At 37.1% G+C, this 23,325-nt stretch overlaps 1 protein-coding gene across 1 annotated transcript; it reads right to left on the bottom strand.

Moving 5' to 3' along the window:
- Window positions 1–13,945: 13,945 nt before the first annotated feature.
- Window positions 13,946–22,440, bottom strand: LOC145164579 (uncharacterized). Its single transcript, XM_079083291.1, has 15 exons — window positions 22,300–22,440; window positions 21,918–22,209; window positions 21,690–21,765; window positions 21,469–21,593; window positions 21,336–21,372; window positions 21,165–21,178; window positions 21,048–21,062; window positions 20,568–20,639; window positions 19,622–20,373; window positions 19,360–19,507; window positions 16,635–19,168; window positions 16,166–16,216; window positions 15,885–16,048; window positions 14,285–14,330; window positions 13,946–14,200 (listed from the first exon to the last, which is right to left on the bottom strand). Exons 1-15 carry the CDS (start codon window positions 22,438–22,440, stop codon window positions 13,946–13,948), a joined length of 4,722 nt encoding a protein of 1,573 aa, XP_078939417.1.
- Between the last annotated feature and the right edge of the window lie 885 nt (window positions 22,441–23,325).

Raw genomic sequence — 23,325 nt, 5'->3', positions numbered from 1 at the left:
GATTTCATCGAGTGGGATAACAAGAGTCTCGTCAGACAAACACTTCTTGAGATTTGAGACATGAAAAACGGGATGAATGTTATCGAGTTCACGCGGTAGATTGAGTTTGTAAGCAACCAGACCAATTCTAGCAATGATTTGGAATTGTCCAATGTACCTTGGATTCAGTTTGCCATGTTTACCAAAGCGTAACATTCCTTTCCAGGGTGAGACCTTCAAAAGAACACGGTCACCAACCTGGAATTCCAAAGGTTTTTGTCGTTTATCCGCATAACTCTTCTGTCTATCTCGAGAAGCTTTCAACCGTTCCCGGATTTGGACAATCTTTTTTGTGGTTTCACGAATGATCTCAGGACCGGTTAGGGTACTATCACGTATTTGGTTCTTTGCTAGTTGCGTATCGCCCACTTCAGCCCAGCACAGAGGGGATCTGCACTTACGACCATGGAGAGCTTCAAGGGGTGCAACTTTGATGCTGGTGTGATAGCTATTTTTGTAGAAGAATTCAACTAGTGGTAAATAGGTATCCCAAGCTTTACCAAAATCTATCACACAAGACCTTAACATGTCTTCTAGCGTTTGAATTGTTCTCTTGCTTTGCCCATCAGTCTGAGGATGGTACGATGTACTCATGTCAAGATTGGTTCCCAGCGACTTTTGCAATGATTGCCAAAACCAGGAGGTAAATCTACTATCTCGGTCAGAGATAATAGATATTGGCACACCATGCAACCATACTATTTCTTTTATGTACGTCCTTGTTATCTTTTCCATTTTATCTGTTTCTTTTATTGGCAGGAAGTGGGCGGATTTGGTTAATCTATCAACAATAACCCAAATGGTATTATGACCACCCGTTGTTCTGGGTAACTTGGTTATGAAATACATTGTAATTCGCTCCCACTTCCACTCAGGTATATTTGGCTGTTGAAGTAAACCTGAGGGCTTTTGATTTTCTACTTTAACATTGGCGCAAGTTAAACACTTTCCCACAAAAGTAGCTATTTCGGATTTAATGTTTGGCCACCAATAGATTTTCTTTAGGTCCAGATACATATTTTCTTAACCCGGGTGAATAAAGTATCAAGTTTTATGAGCTTCTTTCATCACGACATCTCTGTAGCCACCGAACTTCGGTGTCCAGATTTGATTCATGAAATAACGAAATCCATCACCCTTGATTTCCAATTTCTTTTCCATTCCTCTCAAGGCTTCACCTGTCATGTTATCAGGTTTCAAAGCTTCCAACTGAGCCTCCTTGATTTGTACGGATAAGTGGGAATGGATAGTTATAGTTAGAGACTTTACTGGGCGGCCCGAGTACTCTTTCTGACTCAGGGCATCTGCTACCACGTTGGCCTTGCCAGGGTGATAACAAATCTCACATTCGTAATCATTTAGTAGTTTTACCCATCGTCTTTGTCTCATGTTGAGTTCTTTCTGATCAAAGATATGCTGAAGGCTTTTATGATCAGTAAAGACTGCACTTTGTACCGTATAGATAATGTCTCCAGATCTTTAAGGCAAAAACCACTGCTCCCAGTTCGAGATCGTGCATGGTATAATTGACTTCGTGGTTCTTAAGCTGTCTTGAGGCATAGGATATAACCTTTCCTCATTGCATAAGAATACAACCTAGCCCTTGATTAGACGCGTCATAGTAGACTATAAAATCTCCCGTCCCTTCTGGAAGGGATAAGATCGGAGCACTGCAGAGAGCTTGTTTCAAGGTCTGGAAAGTATTTTCTTGTTTTTCTTCCCATTCGAATGATACACCTTTTTGAGTCAAGGTGGTGAGTGGCTTTGCAATCTTCGAGAAGTTCTGAATGAATCTCCTGTAGTAGCCAGCAAGACCTAAAAGTAGACGAATTTTGGTTGGGGTTCGTGGGGTCGTCCAATTTTCGATAGCTTTGATCATGGAGGGTTCAACATGTATCCCATCCTTGCTGACTACATGACCTACGAACTCCACCTTTCGAATCCAGAATTCACATTTAGAGAACTTCGCATATAATTTCTCTGCCCTCAAAGTCTCCAATACCTGTCGCAAGTGTTGGCGGTGTTCTTCCTTACTTTGCGAATACACTATTATTTCGTCAATGAAAACTATGACGAATTTGTCCAACTAAGGTCGACACACTCGATTCATAAGGTCGATGAATACCGCAGGTGCATTCGTTATACGAAAGGGCATTACTACAAATTCGTAGTGACCGTAGCGAGTTCTGAAAGCAGTCTTCGGAATCTCTGACTCTTGGACTCGCAATTTGTGGTATCCTGATCTCAGGTCAATCTTGGATAAGAAATTAGCTCCTTGGAGTTTATCAAAGAGGTCATCTATCTGTGCTAAAGGGTATCGATCTTTAATTGTAAGTTTGTTTAATTCCCGATAGTCTATGAACATACGAAGTGATCCATCCTTCTTTTTCACGAATAAGACCGGCGCTCCCCAGGGTGAGAAGCTTGGTCTAATGAAGCATTTGCTGAGTAGTTCATTCAACTGGCTGGACAGTTCTTGCATTTCTGAAGGTGCAAGATGATACGGGGCTTTAGCTACGGGGGTAGCTCCAAGAATTAAGTCGATTCGAAACTCGACTTGGCGTTCAGGAGGAACTCCTGAGATGTCTTCAGGGAACACAATAGGGAAATCACAAACTTCAGGGATATCCTTGATGCTTTTTACTTCTTGTGTCTTATCAACAACGTGAGCTAAGAAGGCGCAATAATCTTTACGAAGACACTTATAAGCTTTGACGCAAGAAATGATTTGAAGATTCACACTAGATTTGTCGCCATAAATAACGAGAGAATCGTTACTTGGTAGATTAAGACGGATGGCTTTCTCGAAACTAAGGATATCAGCACTGTGAAGACTTAACGAATCCATGCCGATTATGATGTCAAAACTTTTAATTGAGACCGGCATAAGGTTGATTTGGAAGGAATATTTATTTAGGGTAAGTGTGCATCCTATGTATATGTCATTGGTTTTCTCAGTGCATCCTATTATTGATATATATACTATTACATAAAGTCAAAATAACAGGTTGTTAGTATCCCCCCGTTAGAGAGAATTTCGTCCCAAAATTAGGACTATAACTTTACGCAAACGCTAAGGAAAGAGATGTGGATATTTCTGTTTCATCTGATCTTCTCGCTCCCATGTGAATTCAGGTCCTCGTTTTGCATTCCAATGAACCTTCACTATCGGGATACGACTTTGTTTAGTTCTCTTCACTTCCCTCTCTAGGATTTCTACAGGTTCTTCCACGAAATTGAGGCTCTGGTTTATCTCGATTTCATCGAGTGGGATAACAAGAGTCTCGTCAGACAAACACTTCTTGAGATTTGAGACATGAAAAACGGGATGAATGTTATCGAGTTCACGCGGTAGATTGAGTTTGTAAGCAACCAGACCAATTCTAGCAATGATTTGGAATTGTCCAATGTACCTTGGATTCAGTTTGCCATGTTTACCAAAGCGTAACATTCCTTTCCAGGGTGAGACCTTCAAAAGAACACGGTCACCAACCTGGAATTCCAAAGGTTTTTGTCGTTTATCCGCATAACTCTTCTGTCTATCTCGAGAAGCTTTCAACCGTTCCCGGATTTGGACAATCTTTTTTGTGGTTTCACGAATGATCTCAGGACCGGTTAGGGTACTATCACGTATTTGGTTCTTTGCTAGTTGCGTATCGCCCACTTCAGCCCAGCACAGAGGGGATCTGCACTTACGACCATGGAGAGCTTCAAGGGGTGCAACTTTGATGCTGGTGTGATAGCTATTTTTGTAGAAGAATTCAACTAGTGGTAAATAGGTATCCCAAGCTTTACCAAAATCTATCACACAAGACCTTAACATGTCTTCTAGCGTTTGAATTGTTCTCTTGCTTTGCCCATCAGTCTGAGGATGGTACGATGTACTCATGTCAAGATTGGTTCCCAGCGACTTTTGCAATGATTGCCAAAACCAGGAGGTAAATCTACTATCTCGGTCAGAGATAATAGATATTGGCACACCATGCAACCATACTATTTCTTTTATGTACGTCCTTGTTATCTTTTCCATTTTATCTGTTTCTTTTATTGGCAGGAAGTGGGCGGATTTGGTTAATCTATCAACAATAACCCAAATGGTATTATGACCACCCGTTGTTCTGGGTAACTTGGTTATGAAATACATTGTAATTCGCTCCCACTTCCACTCAGGTATATTTGGCTGTTGAAGTAAACCTGAGGGCTTTTGATTTTCTACTTTAACATTGGCGCAAGTTAAACACTTTCCCACAAAAGTAGCTATTTCGGATTTAATGTTTGGCCACCAATAGATTTTCTTTAGGTCCAGATACATATTTTCTTAACCCGGGTGAATAAAGTATCAAGTTTTATGAGCTTCTTTCATCACGACATCTCTGTAGCCACCGAACTTCGGTGTCCAGATTTGATTCATGAAATAACGAAATCCATCACCCTTGATTTCCAATTTCTTTTCCATTCCTCTCAAGGCTTCACCTGTCATGTTATCAGGTTTCAAAGCTTCCAACTGAGCCTCCTTGATTTGTACGGATAAGTGGGAATGGATAGTTATAGTTAGAGACTTTACTGGGCGGCCCGAGTACTCTTTCTGACTCAGGGCATCTGCTACCACGTTGGCCTTGCCAGGGTGATAACAAATCTCACATTCGTAATCATTTAGTAGTTTTACCCATCGTCTTTGTCTCATGTTGAGTTCTTTCTGATCAAAGATATGCTGAAGGCTTTTATGATCAGTAAAGACTGCACTTTGTACCGTATAGATAATGTCTCCAGATCTTTAAGGCAAAAACCACTGCTCCCAGTTCGAGATCGTGCATGGTATAATTGACTTCGTGGTTCTTAAGCTGTCTTGAGGTATAGGATATAACCTTTCCTCATTGCATAAGAATACAACCTAGCCCTTGATTAGACGCGTCATAGTAGACTACAAAATCTCCCGTCCCTTCTGGAAGGGATAAGATCGGAGCACTGCAGAGAGCTTGTTTCAAGGTCTGGAAAGTATTTTCTTGTTTTTCTTCCCATTCGAATGATACACCTTTTTGAGTCAAGGTGGTGAGTGGCTTTGCAATCTTCGAGAAGTTCTGAATGAATCTCCTGTAGTAGCCAGCGAGACCTAAAAGTAGACGAATTTTGGTTGGGGTTCGTGGGGTCGTCCAATTTTCGATAGCTTTGATCATGGAGGGTTCAACATGTATCCCATCCTTGCTGACTACATGACCTACGAACTCCACCTTTCGAATCCAGAATTCACATTTAGAGAACTTCGCATATAATTTCTCTGCCCTCAAAGTCTCCAATACCTGTCGCAAGTGTTGGCGGTGTTCTTCCTTACTTTGCGAATACACTATTATTTCGTCAATGAAAACTATGACGAATTTGTCCAACTAAGGTCGACACACTCGATTCATAAGGTCGATGAATACCGCAGGTGCATTCGTTATACGAAAGGGCATTACTACAAATTCGTAGTGACCGTAGCGAGTTCTGAAAGCAGTCTTCGGAATCTCTGACTCTTGGACTCGCAATTTGTGGTATCCTGATCTCAGGTCAATCTTGGATAAGAAATTAGCTCCTTGGAGTTTATCAAAGAGGTCATCTATCTGTGCTAAAGGGTATCGATCTTTAATTGTAAGTTTGTTTAATTCCCGATAGTCTATGAACATACGAAGTGATCCATCCTTCTTTTTCACGAATAAGACCGGCGCTCCCCAGGGTGAGAAGCTTGGTCTAATGAAGCATTTGCTGAGTAGTTCATTCAACTGGCTGGACAGTTCTTGCATTTCTGAAGGTGCAAGATGATACGGGGCTTTAGCTACGGGGGTAGCTCCAAGAATTAAGTCGATTCGAAACTCGACTTGGCGTTCAGGAGGAACTCCTGAGATGTCTTCAGGGAACACAATAGGGAAATCACAAACTTCAGGGATATCCTTGATGCTTTTTAATTCTTGTGTCTTATCAACAACGTGAGCTAAGAAGGCGCAATAATCTTTACGAAGACACTTATGAGCTTTGACGCAAGAAATGATTTGAAGATTCACACTAGATTTGTCGCCATAAATAACGAGAGAATCGTTACTTGGTAGATTAAGACGGATGGCTTTCTCGAAACTAAGGATATCAGCACTGTGAAGACTTAACGAATCCATGCCGATTATGATGTCAAAACTTTTAATTGAGACCGGCATAAGGTTGATTTGGAAGGAATATTTATTTAGGGTAAGTGTGCATCCTATGTATATGTCATTGGTTTTCTCAGTTTTCCCGCTGGCCATCTCAACGGTAAATGTATCTTCTAGTGCTTTGGGATTTTGTTTTAGAAAGTGTTTGAACTTATGTCTTACGAAATTTTTCTCTACACCGGTATTAAAAAGGATGCATGCATAAGAATCGTTGAGAAGGAACGTACCGGTCACCACATTAGGATCCGCTACTGCTTCTTCATAGCGAACCGCCACGATTTTTCCAATACTACCAGTGCTCTTCAACTTAGGATAATTTTCTTGAAATATCCTGTTACCCCACATTTATATCATGCTTTGCCCGCTCCTACAGCAGGGACTTGATAAATAGGCTGCGTTGGTGCCCTACAAAAACGGGCAGTATGCCCCTTTCTGTTACAATTCTTGCAGTGCATTTCTCTGCAAGCTCTAGTATGGTGAAAGTTGCATTTATTGCACATTGGTACAGATCCATCATATCTACTTGGGGTTGCTGGAGTGGTAGACGAAGTGATAGGAATAGGAGTTGGAACCACAGCAGGAACAATAGCAGCGTGTGCTGCCACTGTTTGTTGCTTTTTCGAAGGCTCTTGAGACGATTGCCCTTTTTCGCTTGTTCAAGAATTTATTCTTATTACCGCTCCCTTCCTTGGGTTTCTCTGGAATAGGTACCATATAGCCATGATGAACACCATGGTCTACCAGTGTTTGTGTCAAATGCTTGGCACTGTCAAAGGTGAGAGATTTAGAAGCTATTACATTCCCTTGTATCTGAGGAGAGAGTCCCCAAATATACCGCTCAACTTTCTTGCTCTCGGTAGGAACCATCCCTGGACACAGAATAACCAGATCACTGAACCTGGCAGTATATGCAATTATATCGGAGTCTTTAATCGTCAGACTCCAAAGTTCTTCCTCTAGCTTTTGAATTTCGTCGCGGGGACAATATTCTGCTAGCATCAGGGTTTTTAGATCATCCCAGCTCATATCATTGGCGACTGGAAGGGATAAGGATTTGATATAGCCATTCCACCAGGAAAGGGCTCTGTCCAAGAAGGTACATGCTCCAAACTTGACTTTGCTTGCTTCAGGGCATGCAAAAATTTCAAACACTGATTCTATTTTCTCGAACCAGCGTGTCAGAGAAATGACACCTCCAGTGCCATCAAAAGTTATGGGCTTTTCATTAGTAAAGTCTTTATAGGAACACTCACGAGGGTGTTTCAGACCTTCGCCATGACCGGAAGTTTGAGTACCACTGCCTGCTCCACCATTACCCCTGGACTTGATTAGTGCTATGGCAGCAGCCACAGCAGCAGCCACTGCTGCTTGAAAGATAGATGCATCAAATTGTGGAGGAGGTGGGGGTGGTGGATTTGGTGGATTTGGTGGATTGTTGTTGTTCTTTTGGTTAGACTTCCTACGAGGCATCTTTCTCTATAATGATTTGAGAAAAACAATGATAAGTACTCTATAATGATCATGAGTCAGGTAATATATGAACATGAAAATTTTCAATTCAAAATGTATTATTTCCTGACCTGTTATAGTGTTCTACCAAGCGAAAAGTCTACTAATATAAGTAAACATTTGCCAATTTTGTTTATAGCAACACTTGTAATGAATTTGTGTAGTTGAACATAAGGAGTCTGTTTTAAGTCTGTTAACCCAAATTTATGTAGTAAGATGTTTATGAAAATTGTAATAACTCCTAATGAAGTAAAATGCTAATCATTTTTATTGATATATTGTATTATACATGAAGTTGGGAAAATTTTGACCTAGACATAGGTCTATGTTACATCAACAAAAAGGGAATTTAAACAGCATTACTACCTACTAGTAGTGTATTCACTTAATCATAGGGTTTACATATAGTAAAAAGTAATATATATATCTTTCGACATTATTAAAGTAAAAGTAGTGTAAACACTTCTTGCGACGAGTACGACTCCTAGTACTGGGCTCTGTCACTTGGGTTTCTGATTCCCTTAAACACCTCTCCATTGTAGTCTGACGCTCTTGGAGTGCTCTCATTTCAATTGGAGCAGAAATCATTTCTACATGGAGCATATCTGTGTGATGTCTGGTTTCGTCGTAATCTCCATCTAGACGTTGAATTTTTGCGGCGTTTTGTTGGGAGACAGTTGTGACTTCTAGAATCCGGTTGATCGATATACGAGATTGATCAACCTGTCGAGAAATACAACGCAATATAACAGGTAGAGCCCTGTCAGCCAATCCTCTATTATTGATGTCATAAATGTCTCTGTTCATACAAAACGGAGGACGTTGTCCTTGTTGGTGACTCCACCTGTGTAGTTATTCATCTCGTGATGGGGTTGGACCATGATAATGTTGTCTGGCTACTGGGCGTTGTACTCCTTGTGGTGGATTAATTACCTCTGGTTCTGAGTCTGTGCCATCTGAATTTTCTTCTCCGCTATCTTCCTCGTAATCCTCTTCAGGATCATCTTCTATCCAACCATGATTCCCTTGGTTAGGGAAGTAGCGATCCCCAGGCCGAGGATATCCTGCCATAAGGTCTATACGAGGAATTTAAAGATAAGATACATAGAAATGATGTAGTTTTACAAAATACTCCTATAGTATTTTTAATCTGTGTTTTGTTTTAAAGTTCTTCTATATAAGTAGAGTTTGGTAAGTTTTAGACTTGTCGCAACACTACCATCACTCCCAAACACATGTTGGTCATATCTCAAATGAATATAGTTGATCAGGCTATATTGATCCCAGATATGATTACATAATTGTTCAGGTTTAACTGTAGTGTCCAACATCCAAATACTTTATGTAGTGATATTATTTCTGTATGAGTGAGTGTTACTATACTTCTTATAAAATACTTATATTATAAAAGTATACTGGTAGTCAAAGCACTTCGGCCCCATTGTATTTATAGTTGTATATCTTTTACGAATTGATATACTGAGTTCACTATAAACAATGCTATCATACCAATCTGTCACACCCCCAAACCAGAACGGCGGAAACATTTGAGGGTGGAGGACTTCATGTAGTATCACAACAATGAACAATAGCAATCAAAGTACAATAACAACCATTGTATTTACAAAGTTATAAGTTTTACAACTGTTTTCAAAACATAATATATATAAACTCAAAAGTACAAGTTTAAAAGACATCAGTTTATATATCTTCGTCTTCTCAAAAAGATGTGGATGTACCTGTATCACTGTTTCCCTGAGAATACAAGTATATTTTGAAAAGGTATCAACAATTAAGTTGGTGAGTTCATAAGGATGTTTGTAACTGAAATCTATTTTCTGGTTCATTGATAAAGTAAACATGTTTTTCCCACAAAATCCTATATTTTCTGTTGTATATGCATTTGTGTTCTAAAATAGTATAATGTAGTTTTAAATTCTCATAAAACTATGAAAAGTAAGTTTTTATCTGTATTTGAAATGGTAATCTGTATTTATTATTGTAATATACTGTATTATAGTCTTATAATTAAATAAAACTACGTGAAGTGTTACTTATTCATTCACAAATCATTATGTTCAATACCAAATTATGAGTTTTTGTAACCATACTAGATGACTTAGGATGGCCTGAACACGACGTTCTTCAGGCGTCGTAAAAGTTACAACATTTGTCACCACAGGTCTGCCGACCTAGCTGTTGCAAGCAGCTCTGGTGCGGGATTGTCAGTCCCATATAGATCTATACACAAGTGTCACGCTCCCACTGAAGGAGATTCTGGTTATAATTTCAGGACTTTTTTTGGTACTTGGAAAAAGTACAAGAAGGTAGTCTTACAATTTCTATATTGATGAATAAGCGTAAAAATATTGAATGATTACTTTGTAATAAATACACTGTAAAAAAGTTTCATAAATTGTATTGAATATTCTTTATAAGTTTGTTTTTTGGTAAAGTAATATGTTTGTTTTCTATTAGTTATTCTTTGTTTGTTTTCCGATATGTACTATGTTTGTTTTCCTGTTATGTACTTTAAAACTTGGAACTGATGAATGAGTTCTGTAAGTATACCTATTATAGTTTTGCTGTTTGTTTTACTATAAAAAAATCTGTAATACTGTTAATTCATGAAATTCTCTGTTTGTATCTTTGTAGTATCAAACAGTTTGAAAACCATTTTATAATTTTATAAATGTAATATTTATATAGTTGTGATTAATTAAATCTTTTGATTAAATAACTTTACCCCAAGCCCACAATCAAAAAAGGAACATGTAATGGGGTCAAATTATAATAATTTAAAATATACTAAAACATATACAATCTTTTAATATATTAACACAATTTATTGTGTTTCACTTGTATTCCCCCCCCCCTAAAATAATTAAAAATCATAAAAATGTAGGGGTATGAACTCACCTGATAGGTGCTGATTCGGGCAGAGTTTCGTTTCTTAGAAGGCAATTTTGTTGATGTAACATGAGAGTTTTTGATTAAAATCCGGCTTCATTCGGACAGAGTTTCAGCTTAAAATTGAGGACTTCGGAACTTCGGGGCTTGCTTCTGGTGGTAAGGAGGTACCCGATACTTCGGAGGGTTTAGAAGGGCTTAAAAGAGTGTTTGGGTGGAGAGAGTATTTGATTTTGGTAAACAAAACCCGGAGGTCTCGCATCCTATTTATAAGGGGCTGAGGTCGAGTATTACGCTTGGCATAATTTTCACGTACGCTGGGCGTACTACTAAAAACCTCAGTATGTTGGGCGTACTAGTTCGATCCTTATCCGATCTTCGGACGTGGGGAAGCTACGAGGCACGCGTCGATGCTAGTCCCATTACCCTGGGCGTAATTGCTAGCTGGCTTCAGACATGTCGATGATGCAAGATATGTGTTGCATGTGAAGAAAGAGGCGACGTGGACAATCCAAGGCCTTGCTTCCGAGTACGCTGCACGTACTCACATTTCTTCAACTTCAAAAATCCGTAACTTTCGCATATGAGCTCCGTTTTTGACGTTCTTTATATCCACGCATAGGTGTGATTATGCTCTACAACTTTCATTTAGACTCTGTTGGCTAATTTTGACTTTATTTTTAAAGTTTTATTTTTAATAGGCCGGGACAGGAAAAGTCCTTTAAAAATTCATAACTTCTTCATCCCACGTCTGTTTTCGTCTGACTTTTTACCATTGAATTTCTTTTGAAAAGATCTCTGATTCTCGTTTATGTTGTTTTCACCAAAAGTTGCTCGATCTAACTTTCGAGTTTCGGGCTGTGTACTGTCGTGTCAAAACATAGAAAAATCATAACTTCTTAATACGAAGTCAGATTTAGTCATTCTTTTTATGGACACTCTCGGTTTAACGTATTCTATAACTTTCATGTAGATAGTTAAGGTTAAAAAGCATTTTATTGAAAATTCACTTTTTACGTTAAACAGTGTTTTGTCGGTTTTGTCGCGGATTTTCGATAGGTCATAACTTCTTCGTCATAACTCGAAATTGGGCGTTCTTTATATTTTTGGAATCCTTGAAACGATTTCTACCACTATGTTCATCCCAAACAAGTTTGTTTAACATTTCATTTTTGAGGGTCGATTTGTAAATGCACATAGTATACAAAAATTTCTCTTTATTATTGTTATATATATATATATATATATATATATATATATATATATATATATATATACTATTACACTGGACGTTTAGATGACCTAGCTTGCAGTGCCATAACCAGCTAACTTCGGATACTGCTTTGGACAGAAAGCACAACTGAGGTTTGCCAATGATCAATGATATATCCAAAGGATACATTGTCCCTTCGGACTTGGATTTGATCAAGCAGGTGCTTCTATCACTTGTCATGATGTAGGAATATTCATTATCAAATTCAACCTGATGACCTGCTTTGCATAGTTCGCCCACACTGATGAGATTATGCTTGAGGCCTTCCACGTAAGCGACCTTTTGAATTGAGAAATTTCATGTTTTTAACACACCGTAACCCCTGATGATTCATTTCGCATTGTTGCTTTATATGACGTGTCCACCGTTATAGATAGGCATGAAGTCCCGAAGGTATTCTAACCTTCCGTTCATCTGCAAGGAGCAGGCACTGTCGATTAACCACTCCTCTTCTCGTTCATGTTTGCACATTGCCTGAAACATTAAACGATTAGTTTGGGCACCCAAACAAGTTTGGAGCCCGGGGTTACCTGGGAAATTTTCTATCTAGATGCATACACGTGAGTTGTAGTAACAGGTTTCGTGTCACCTTTTAGACCTGGTCCTGGGTGTTTTGAGACTTTTGGAGTGTTACGAGGTTGGGCTATATGTGACTCCTTCAGATGATAAAATCAAAAGGAAAGATTTTTCTCATTCATCCAGACACCGTACTTGGTCAACGGTCCGGAGCGTGTAGTGAGAGTCTTGTGACCGGTTCGTGGGAGGGTTCTGACTGCGATGCCTTTGGAATTTGAAAAATTTTGGGCACATGAATTACTCCTAGGTTTAGTCCTTCTGACAAATTGATGTGATTTTAAGGAAGCAGGAGTTGGTAAAATCAATTTCCATTTTGGATCGTCGAAGGAATTGTTACTGTACAACCCCTTTTGTCTGATTCCTTTACTGCATTATTTCTTGAAAGATTTTTTTGCAGCAGTGGGTTTCTTAAAAGTTTTTGATTTGAACTTTTGGCTTGTTTGAAAGTTTTGTTTTTGAAGTTAGTATCCCGCTTTTTACCTCGGGACTTGAGTTCCTCTTTGAAAGCCAATTTTTCTTGAGTTTTTGGAGAACCGCAGTCAGAAATGTTCAACTACGGTTTCCTGGAAACCTTTGACTGTTTTTCTTGAGTCATCTGAACTAGAAGATTCAGGACTTTGTGAACATTGACCATATTCGAAATTTTTGATTGGTAATTCATGAAAAATGGGTTGGATGGTCACTATGCATTTGACTGCGGTCTGTGATAAGGATGACTGAACTACCGCAGAGTAAGTGAAGGGTGGTTTAATATTGGGACACTTTATAGAGGGCAAAGGTGAATAATTGACTAATAAGTCTGGTCCTTCCATAACAGTTTCTTCATCTGCATTCGAAGATGACTAAGTATTGGGACAATCTGTGTTAATGGCAGGTAATTGATTAGAGGTTTCAGGAAGAATTTGCTCAATAACACAATTGTTACTCAATTTATGAAGTCTACCGAAGTGACATCTAATGTCTTCAGGAAATGTCTTGTCATTGACAGGGTAATGAAATTCATGATCCTGAGGGACATATGGATGTTCAATATTGAACCGGTGAGTGGAGTTCTCTATGGTAGAGAACCCATTGGACCATCCCCAATTATAGGTGTTATCTACGGATCCATTATTGACTAAGTTTTCAACTGCTTCAGTTTCATTAAAAAGCTTTTCTATTAATTGATTCAAACGTACATTTTCTCTCTGGGATAAGTCCCTTTGATTGAAAGCAATATCTAACTGAGTTTCATACAACAATTTAGCAATCTTTTCTAAGAATAGATCATTTTCTAGCATAGACATCTTAAGTCGCTTATCCTTAAGTCTTCCTCTAAAGTGATACAGCTCTTAGGTTGCTATATTCTTTTCATCTAATGCTTTGTTGTAGTCTGAAAGGACGGCAGCACATGTGTCATTAAGTTTTTCTAAGTATGGTTCACATTCATGCATGCTGAAATTATTAGAGTGGATCATGATTTTTACTTGTTCGATGATGTTGAGGGTGCCATCTTTGATCCGTCTTCATCCGCAGTTGCGACCATGCATATTTTTCCTTTCATCTTGTTGTCAGCTTCTTCATCTTCATCTCCGGATGACCACACTTGATGATCTCTCTTCACTTGAGCAACATACGCCCTTCCTTTTTCTTTTTCCTCCATTTCTTGGGTCATTCTTAGGTAGAATGCCTTTTCCTTCACTACGTTTTCCTTACAGTCTTTGGCAAAGTGATTCTCCTTGTTGCATTTGTGACAAATTACGCTGTCAGTCTTTTTTGCGGCTATAGTATCGGAGTCTGATGGTTTGTTGGACTGCGGTACCTCTTTTGTGTGGTGTGCATTCTTTGACAACCCATTACTTTCAAGTCTGTAAAGGTCAACCAAAGTCAACAAAAGTCAAAACTTGTTAAATAAAAGTCAAACTTGTTGAGTTATTCATTTATTTGAAGCTTATCCAATGTTTTAAAATAACTAAACCTTTTAATTGATAAGTGTTGCAAAATGATGATCCAAATGCGAGGACCGAAAACCCTCGCATAAATCAGAACCCTCGCACCAAAAATGAGTTCACGGCCGACATCATGCGAGGCTGCTTCTTTGGACCGCAAATGCGTTCTCGGCCGTAAACGTGCGAATAGAAAACTTGTTCTCGGCCGAAAACCCTTTTCTCGGAGAGAGTTCCTGATCGAAAACCCCTAAATTCTATCCTTTGGCACACATTTCGAAGTGGAATTGTGGTGTTCAATATAAATATCACATCAGTTTTCATCCCTATTTATAAGTGAAACCGAAAACAATACTTCATTCTTACACTTGTTGGCCAAAAACACCCTTTTTCCCTCTTAGGAACACAACTGAAAACCTTTCCATTTTCTTTCAACTATCATCGAGTCCATCATCTTTTTCCTTCAAGTATCATCCGAAGCTCTTGAAGATCTTGCCGAATTCTTTATACATTCCTAAAGAATTGCGTGAATCACCCTACCATTTTCAAATCCTTAACCGAAAATACTCAAAACCTCCTTAAGAACAACAAGAACACTCTTCGAATCATCAAGCAACCGAAAACGCCCAGGTAACCGAAAACCCTATTTTCAGTTAATTCTAACACTTTTTATAAGTGTTTCTTACATAGTCCTAGTGTTATTTATCACTTAGATTGTTAACTTGTTCTCGCACGGGTTCTAAACTAGAAGATCATTACTACTACATCGTATCTTCACTCGAAACTCTCACATAAGGTGAGTTCATACCCCTATGTTTTTCCATTTTCAAATGCTTTTAGGGGGAGAATACAAGCCAAACACAAAGTAATTGTGTTAATACATAAATACGGTTACAAATCATTTCAAGATATTTAATGTTTTTATAAACTTATCAAACCATTTTAAAATACTTTTCAACTACTTAAACAATCATTTTTATCAAACTATATTCATATATATATATATATATATATATATATATATATATATATATATATATATATATATATATATATATATATATGTGTGTGTGTATAATTATGATTTAATAGGCTTAGTACCAGTGTTTCTGCCTTAAATCACGTTCCTTGTTTGGTTGTGGGCTTAAGATAGGAATGTTGGTCCGACGGTCTTACAAATTACAATTATGCATGCAATATATATATATATATATATATATATATATATATATATATATATATACAAGCCGTCTTCCCGCGCCAAGCGACGGGTGCGGTTTTTTTTCAGAAATTACTTTGTATATAGGATTATTTTTTTGCTTAAATAGTTTAATGCACATAAACAATTATCAATAAGAGCCATGCTCGTAGAAACAGAATAAAAAATAATCAAAAATGAAAAGTTGAGATTCTTTAAAAATGAATACGAACACATGATTGGCTGATCATTATTGATCTCGCAACACTTCTTTATACACGACATTTGACGTATAGACTTCACTGCCGTTGAATTGTTCATCGGGCTTCACCAATACTTTTGTAGTGGCACGTGATATCCCTCTGGATAATGCCACATAAAGTTGGCCATGCGAGAAAACCGATTCTGGAAGATAAATTCCTACATTTGGAATTGTTTGTCCCTAAGCTTTATTTATTGTCATTGCAAAACATAATCGAATTGGAAATTGTTTTCTCTTAAGCTTGAACGGGAACAGGTCATCTTCAGACGGACTTAGAGGAATCCTTTGCAAAAATACCCTCTTTCCAGCATGTTGACCAACAGCTATTTCGGCATCTATGACATTGTGCTGAAAACTTTTACATATCAATCGAGTGCCGTTACATAATCCATTTGACGGGTCGAGATTCCGTAACAGTATTATCGGGCATCCAACTTTCAATCTTAAGTAATGAGGGGGCAAACCACTAACACTGAGCGTGTTCAAGAATTCCACGGGATAGAAGTTATTTATATCGTCCACAGCTTCATCAAAACTATAGTAAATTCTCTCTTCTCCATGGAATCAGCCTATCAAATAATCATTAATCTCATCGACACTATCATTTCTTGTGGATAGTATTGCACGCGAAATAATATAATCCGGTTCAGATCTATTAATTTCAAAAGATGGAAAGATTGCATCAATCAAAGCATGCAATGACTTTTCCTTTTTAGTGTAGGGAATTATCATATCATCAGGGATGGCGAATAAAGTTTCCATGCACCGTTTCTTCAACTCCATCACCGACACGTAATAGAAAGTCTGAGAACCATGGATCAGATAGTGCTCTCATATTTATAGTTAACCGCAACTTGATAATCGAAGACCAAAGAGGCGACATTCGTATGCTAGAATCCACAGTCTGTGCTCGTGTTCCACGTCTAACCACCGGCAACACTTGTCTGAAATCACCTCCCAAAACCATTATCTTTCCACCAAACGGGAGCATCACCCCAGTGATATCTTTCATTGTACGATCAACTGCCTCCAATGCATGTATTTTAGCCATAGACGCTTCGTCCCAAATGATTACTTTTGCAGTCCTAAGTAGTTGAGCAGTACCACTTTGTCTTGAAATCTTGCAGACCGAGTTATTTTCAAGATTGATTGGAATTTTAAAGCGCGAGTGAGCTGTTCTCCCCCCTGGCATATTATTAGCCGCAACACCCGAAGAAGCGATCGCGAGTGCAATATGACCACATGAACGAATATTAGCAAGTAAAGCTTTGTACAAAAACATTTTTCCAGTTCCACCGGGACCGTCTATGAAGAAAACTCCTGGATTATCATTATGGACATGCCGCATTACCTCATCATACGCACATTTCTGTTCAGGATTGAGAAAATCTTGGGCTTGTAAATGTTCAGGTTCTAAAACTATAGAGCATTCTTCTTGTACCTCACGAAAAACTCCAAATTCTAAATCGACATTTTGATTTATCTTTGGAAGATCAAAATCATCAATATCGTCACCCATAGATTGTAGGAATATCATGATGTCAGTGAGGACCATATTCTGGACTCTTTCAACACTTCCATAGTGTCGCCTATAATCTTCTGAAAGAGCATTGTAGTGGTCATCCCATAACCTACGAACATCCCCTGGCGCACAAAAACTCAATATCGTTGCAAACAACCTTCTAAGAACATTGGGAAATTGAAAGAAAGAAGCCTCTGTAAGACATTGTGATAAACCATCATCAGACTCTATCAACCCTCTTTCAAGAGCTGCTTTTCGAAATGTTGGGTGTTTTACATTGTTCACCGTATAGAGATCTTCAAAACACGTAGGACCACTAATATGAAATAAAAGTAGGCGAAGGTAGTATCGCTCCCCTTCAGCAGGATTAGCAGAAACCAAACGACCTCGCATTAATCCTAGTTTTCGATGATTCCAACGACGTGAATTCGGATCCCACGTAAAATTTTTAGGAAAATCTCTGTATTTATATTCTCTTGCACGGATATCTTCTTTATTTTTTAGAAAAAACGCAGTCAACATTGATCTCTTATCTTTCTCATTCTCAACAACGCTAGTCAGTGTATCATCCTCACTGAACCTAACCATCTGTTGGTTTAGGAGATGTACATGCAAATCCATCACATAAGGATGTATCTGAGAAAGTGCGAAGCTAAAAATCCTCCATATTGCCTCGGGAGGCGAGACATATCGTGCATCCTGAAACCGTTTTATCTCATCAATAACAATACGTTCTCCATCCGGATCAATATTGATAACTTGTTTATCATGACCTTTGTAAATATACTTAAACACATATTTCACAGAGATAATACTCGAGCAGACCTCAACATTCATATGATAGTTAAACATCATCAACAACTTTGGGTTATACGGGACCACCCATCTGTTATCCATCTTATTTCCTCGTATGTCCACCTCTATACCATTATCTCTCCTTCGATACACGGGATAAGAGTCCTTTCCTTGTACGGTGGTTTCATTGAATTGTCGAGGGTATCTAAAACGACATTTCTTTTGCTCATTATTCATACAAGGACAGTCAGAGTTTAAGCCACCGCAAGGACCATGTATCATGTCTGAGACGACCAATTGGTGCATTTTAGGATGCCTTATCGGGTCTGGAATTTCAGCACATACTATTTTGTCGTACTCATCTGCATTAGTAAGCTTATATGGAGGCATCATTATCAAGAGGAAATGTGCATGTGGCAAACCCCGCTTTTGAAACTCAATGACATAAACATACGCACCCACCACGCCGAGGACGTGTTTTGTGAAGAGTTGTTTCTTAAGATCCTCTAACTTAGCACGAAAAACTCTTGACACAAGGTCCGGTCGATCTTGAGCTGTCTGCCAAGGGAGTAACTCATCTTTTATTTCCGGCCAGTTTGGATTGCATGTCATTGTAAGAAATATGTCAGGCTTCCCGTCATCTTGAACTAAAGTCATGGCATCAAGAAATCGTCGTCGCATGTCACGTGGGCCTCCAATGAAACTTGCAGGCAACACAACATGTTGCCCTATCATATTTGATCGAACCTCACCGGCATTAACACAGTCCACAACACCTTGGTATAAATCTGCTCTTATTTTTGACTGGTTTTTTCTACAAAACTCCAAACGTGAAGTCTCAAGCTTGATGTAGATATCTACTACAAACTGTTGTAGTAATCTCCCTCCCAACAAAATTACATTATAATTTGACCGGATTTGAAACTTATAGCAATAGTACTCTCGCATACTTACAGTATTCCGCCCTCCTTTTGTATTAGAGTCTACACAATGTTGATGTCGTGAAAAAAAAATTAATGATTTATACAAACATGTAATCTTTGTAAATTTAACTAAAATTTAAAAAGTTAGGATATGTGTACCTCCTAAATCATCATGGATGTCATCGTCGTCGTTAATAATATTATTGATGGGAATCCATGTCTTGGGATATTAGAATGCCATCCAGACTCACCATTAGGAAAAAATAAAGGATAACACAATGGATCATAACATCCCCAGTAAGATTGAATTGTTCGTGGTTTGTCGGATCTGCCATACACGATAATACTTCGTCTATATGCGGCTATGTTGTCGTTACCTTCAATCCAAATACCAGCGACCTAGAATTTTTATTATGGAAACGATATGATTAAATATAGTGTGTAATATATACATTTGTATGTCATACATGATATATTTATTTTATAATTAATAGACAATAATTATTATGGTACCTCGGATGTGGTCGGTCTGTTGTATACCCTTTGGTCAAGTTCTACTGATGCATTCAAAGTGACTCTGTAATTGTCAAGCGGACCTAGATCAGAAAGTCTTCGAAATATTTGCACGTATGGGTTTGTGGCAAGAACACAGATCAACTTTTGAGCAATTTGTTTATCAATATTCTTCCATTTGAGTCTATGTGACATCCCATAATCAGCATCATAAAAATACAACTGTAAGTACCGAGGTTTTCCATCCCTTGGGATTAACTGATCGATTCTATGATATATTCCTCCATTCACACAAAAAGTGTATACTCCAGATGTCATATTTATCATTGTTTTATCCACATTCACGCCTATTGATGCAAATGAAAAGTTGATGTTGTATGCTCGTATCATGTGTCTAAAGGTCTTGCCTAATTCGTTTCGAGATGTGAAGAGTTCGAGTAATTCTTCTGGGATAGAGGAATGTGCCAACTTTGTTTTACCACCCATGCAACAAAAGGTAGGGAATTCAAATTGGAATCGTTTTGCTCCACAATGAACACATGCTTTTTGCCCCTTCAACACACGATGTTCTTTAGGGATACCATTATAAACAAAGTCATACGGATCCTCCTGTAGAATTTCTTTAGGCGTTGTCGCTAAGTTTCGCTCCTTTCGTCGTTGATAGGCCTTTCTGTTCTGAATCGACCTCCTTTGAGCAGCATCCAATACACTTGTAGGAGTTTTATTTGTAATATCCGTTAGGGTCCCCTCGGCTGTACACAAATTTGTCACACGTGTCACGTTTTGTCTACTTACCTCTCCATCGGCTATTCATCTAATCTTGTTATTCTCCTTTCGTCGTTCATAAGACGTCTTGTTATATGCTTTTCTTTTTTCTGCATTATTTTTTTCTGATGAATTATTCGTAAAATTAAAGTAATAATCATGTTGCACATATCATACGTACCTTTATGTGCATTTACGTCTAGTCGAATGACATCATTAGGCCTATTTTCCTTGTCTACAATCACCATGCCAACTGTAAAAACGTAAAAATAATAATATATAAATTGATTTTTTTTCATAACACAACTTAATGAAAAACGATTGTTATATACAATACTTATAACCGTATTACTCGAACATTGATTGAGTTGAACTAAATTTTTATTTATGAAATTGATATCATTAAATTATATAGTTTTTTTCAATACTTTAAGTAATGTTTTATCGGTTTTTGTTTTTCATGTTATCTTTTCGAGGCTTGTTTGCCTTATGCAATATGTATTTGTTTCAAGTTTCATTAATTTTTTTTCGGTATATATTTCTTTAAGGGTTTCAATAGTTTTTTTTCTTAAATAATTGGATAAATGCATATTGATTAGTTAATATTTAAATAATATTTGTATTTTTTTCTTTGGTAAAATATTTGTTTTAATTAATATACCACAACGTAAATATCCTATAAATAGAAAGAACAAAATAAAATAATATAAAAAATAGTCAAACAAAGAAACTAAATTTATAAACTAAAAATTATTAATTCAATAAACGAAGTAAAAACCCATTTCAAAAAATCTGCAAGGAAATAAATATCAAAACTACGAAAACAAATAACCACCTAAAAATCCAATTAACTACCACATAATCCGCAAACAAACAACTATAGTAAAATTAGATATTTTCCCTATATCTAATTTTTATCCTCTCCGCTTCTGGTGTTCTTGGTTCCAACGTGACATCAGTTAATGAAGTAGAAACCAATAAATTATCTGTAAGGACATGTAATATACAATTAACATGGTATATAAAAGTAATTAATATGTAAAGAATGAAACTATACATAATGTTTCCCGTAGTTAACTTACACAAATTTAGGTTGACCAACTTCACCCTAGAGACATAAATTATGGATTGATTAAATATCGCAAGATACAATGGTATCATAAGGCTCATTGGTACGTGATTGAACATCAACTTTATAATATGCCCCCTATTCATTTAAACAAAAAGTTGTTAAAACACATAATAACAATGAAAGTTGATTAGTAAATTTATAAAATAAAGTATTGTGTTATTATATACTTACATCTTATTTTGGAGAAATAGTTCAAATGCATAGAATGGCCTCATTCGTCTTCCCCAAACGATTTTTCCAATAACATCTAAACCACACGAAAATTAGTATAATTTTATTTGTTGTATGCAATTTATAATATATATATATATATATATATATATATATATATATATATATATATATATATATATATATATAATATAATATAAATATAAAATTAAATATATATAAATGTACCGATCATCATTCTTTGATGGCTAAAATTTCTTGCGAGGCTTGTAATAGAAGAACACAACGGATATTGTGGAAATGAATTGTCGATATCATTTGACAAGCGAGTAAATATTGTATTACTTTTTATCACTATTGCCCAATCACCAAAGAAAATTCTGTAACTTTGATATGTGGGGTGATCTTCGTAAAAATGATCAACTTGGAAATGATTTAAGGACAACACTCTTCCAACCAAATTCATGTTCAAAACTATTTGTCTCAAACATTGTGGGACAATGGCGATCATTTTGTCTCTCTGGATATGTAATATAATAACAATTATGTAAATTATAAACAAAACATTAGATAAAAGATGACATATTCATTTTATTGTATTCATACTTACGTTTCGATCAATCATCCAAATCAAGACTCTGTTATTTTCACTGTCGTCCCACACATATAAAACTCGAATAGATAATATGTTCCACCATATGTAAACACTTCGCATAGCAGAAAAATCTCGAACGGTAGTATGACCATCCATTACTGAAATATTAAAATTTTTGTTATATTTCATATATCAATTTCCTATATTTTGTTTAACATAATAAAACACCCATAAAACTTAATGAATCATGATGTAAAGAAAAATTAAAAAATTTTATATGTTTAAATTTTTTATATTATATATATTTGAAACAAATAGTTTTAAAAGAATGAATCATAAAACAAAATTGTTACAATAAAATAAATAGTAAAAAAATTGAGATTAATGAAAAAAATGGAGGTAATTTTGGAGTATTTAGAAAGCAAATACCTTTTATAATTGTAAACAATTTCCAGCTTAAATACTAACATATTTTAATTTTTTAATTGATTTGGAAAGGGATAATATCACAGATTCACGATCAATACACACCACTCAATACTCTCTCACTCTCAAACCCTATTTCTCACTCATTTAATCATTTCCCCAATTGGAAACCCTCACTATTCACTTCATCTTCATTCCAATGAATTATCGATACTCCAATCTCAGTCGATAGTTCTGATCGTATTTTATCGGGCCACAACGACAAATCTTTTGAATGGAAGTTCGATGATCGTGTAAATGGTGGAGAATTAAGGTTTCTTTCACAGGATGTGCTGGCAGTTGTGATGGTGGTGGTGCTAGGCTGGTTACGATCGAAGCAGAAGAACTTGAGAAGGTATGTTGAGATGTATAAAATGTTAGGTATGGATGTTGTTACGCTACTTGCTCCGTTTAACGATGTGCTTGGTTTCTAGATCTAGACATTACTGTAGACTGAAATCGATGCCAGTTCTTATGGTTGTTGCTTCTCTTGCTGAGAAGCATCTGATTCTGAATCTTCAGGTGCCGACAATTTCTTCTATTCTAACTCTCATCATCTCTAACTATCTCTCAACC

This window comes from Lactuca virosa, chromosome 3 (genome assembly GCF_052849685.1).
Source record: "Lactuca virosa cultivar CGN04683 chromosome 3, Lactuca_virosa_CGN04683_v6, whole genome shotgun sequence".
NCBI lineage: Eukaryota > Viridiplantae > Streptophyta > Magnoliopsida > Asterales > Asteraceae > Lactuca > Lactuca virosa.
The sequence above is the reverse complement of the archived record's forward strand: the minus strand, read 5'-3'. Positions and strand labels throughout refer to the sequence as shown.

Excerpts from the sequence above, each read along its gene's own strand:
- LOC145164579 (XM_079083291.1), bottom strand. The coding sequence starts at position 22,440 with ATGGATGGTCATACTACCGTTCGAGATTTTTCTGCTATGCGAAGTGTT. Across the intron at positions 21,373-21,468 it reads GTTGGTCAACCTAAATTTGT|ATAATTTATTGGTTTCTACT; the intron begins GTAAGTTAACTA and ends ATGTCCTTACAG. Across the intron at positions 16,049-16,165 it reads GTCAACATGCTGGAAAGAGG|GGACAAACAATTCCAAATGT; the intron begins GTATTTTTGCAA and ends AATAAAGCTTAG.